Source organism: Echinops telfairi, unplaced genomic scaffold (genome assembly GCF_000313985.2).
Source record: "Echinops telfairi isolate 266 unplaced genomic scaffold, ASM31398v2 ScPeMD7_4;HRSCAF=17, whole genome shotgun sequence".
Classification (NCBI taxonomy): domain Eukaryota; kingdom Metazoa; phylum Chordata; class Mammalia; order Afrosoricida; family Tenrecidae; genus Echinops; species Echinops telfairi.
Window position 1 is genome coordinate 2,561,082 of NW_022103900.1, and position 1,814 is coordinate 2,562,895.

General features: G+C 39.6%; 1 protein-coding gene across 1 annotated transcript in view; it reads right to left on the reverse strand.

Annotated features, from left to right (window-relative positions):
- Window positions 1-1,814, reverse strand: part of HAT1 (histone acetyltransferase 1) — a gene marked incomplete at its 5' end in the record, with an annotated part of 39,983 nt that overhangs the window by 1,591 nt on the left and 36,578 nt on the right. Inside the window, one exon of the mRNA XM_004703740.3 lies at window positions 1,636-1,752. Within this exon, the coding sequence (XP_004703797.2) occupies window positions 1,636-1,752 (117 nt within the window). The remainder of the gene's footprint in view (window positions 1-1,635; window positions 1,753-1,814) is intronic.

The following is a 1,814-nucleotide window of genomic DNA, read 5'->3' on the forward strand; positions in this document are numbered from 1 at the left end:
CATCTCTGAAGACAAAAGTGTGCATAAGCAAAATTGGTATAAGAAAGCTGATGGTGCCTAGCTATCAAAAGATATAGCTTCTGGTGTCTTAAAGGCATGAAGGAAAATAAGCGGCCATCTAGCTCAGAAGCAATAAAGCCCACATGGAAGAAGCACACAAGCCTGTGTGATCATGAGGTGTTGGAGGGATCAGATATCAGGCATCAAATTAAAAAAAAAATCTTTGTGAATGAGGGGGAGTGCAGGTTGGGGACCCAAGACCTATCTGTAGGCAATTGGACATCCTCTTACAGTAGGGTGATCAGATGTCTGATTTTTAACAATTTTTCCCATGTCCTACAGTGTTTTTAAAAAGTCCTGATTTTTGGAAGCACACCTGCCTATGTAATCATGAGGTGATGGGGTCAAAAATCAGGAATCAACAACCCAGAACAAAAAAAATCACATCATTGTGAATGAGGGGGCGCATGGGGAGTGGAGACCCCAAACCCATCTATAGACAATTGGACATCCTCTTACAGTAAGGTGATCAGATGTCTGATTTTTAACAATTTTTCCCGTGTCCTACGGTGTTTTTAAAAAGTCCTGAATTTTGGAAAGAATGCACGACAAACTAGGGTATAAGGTTTTCGGCTGCCATGTGGCTATTTCGCCAGGATATGAGTTTTATCAATGGTGTCCCATTTTACCAATGTTAAAATCTGGTCACCTTACCTTACAGAAAGATCCCGAGTAGGAGACGAGCCAGTCAAGGTACAGTATAGCACTGTCGAAACATACAACTTTCCCCTAGTTCTTTAATGTCCCGTCCCGTCCCCCACTATGGTGACCCCAATTCTACCTTACGAATCCGGCTAGACCAGAGCATGTACACGAGTGCAGATAAGAGCTGGAAATGCAGGGAATCCAGGACAGATAACCCACTCAGGACCAATACTGAGAGTAGCAACACCAGGAGGGTAAGGGTAAAGTGGGGGAAGAAAGGGGAAACTGATGACAAGGATCTACATATAACCCCCTCCCAGGGAGAGGGACAACAGAAAAGTGGATGACAGGAGACATTGGTTAGTGTAAGACATGAAAAAAAAAAAAATTTGTAAATTATCAAGGGTTCATGAGGAGCTGATACCAAGGGCTCAAGTAGAAAGAAAATATTTTAAAAATGATGATGGCAACAAACGTACAAATGTGCTTGACACAATGGATGAATGGATGGATTGTGCTAAGAGTTGGCTGAGCCCATAATAAAGTGTTTTTTTTTAAATTGGCTCTACAAAAAATATACAAGTAAAACTTGAGTTTTCTTTGAACTTATATAAGGAAAATTAGAACCATGCGTATATGATTTATAAATTACTCATTAATTATTTCCTTTATATTACATTTTTAAACAGATTTGCATTGGTCATTTTATAGTTCCAGCTAGCCTACTCAACTCCAACTCAGTCCAACTCAGAATTCTACTAGACACAGAGACCTATTCCCCTGAGCATTTCCATGATCTTTATGGAAGCAGATAGCAACACCTTTCTCCCTTGGACAAACCTCTGGGTTTGAACCACCAACCCTCCATATTTGGATCCAAGCACTTAACTCTGACAAGAATACAATGGTTAAGATTATTAAAAATCCTACCTTATAGGGACTGATCAGTCGTCTTTTAATATCCAGTCTGTAGCTTTTGTATTGCTCAGCATCACTCATGTCAGTTACCAACAGTCGAAGAATTTCATAAACACGTCTAGTATGTTGCTAATAAAAGAAGCAAAAGAAAAACGTGAAGCTTTTAAAATTAAATATTATCCCCCAATAAA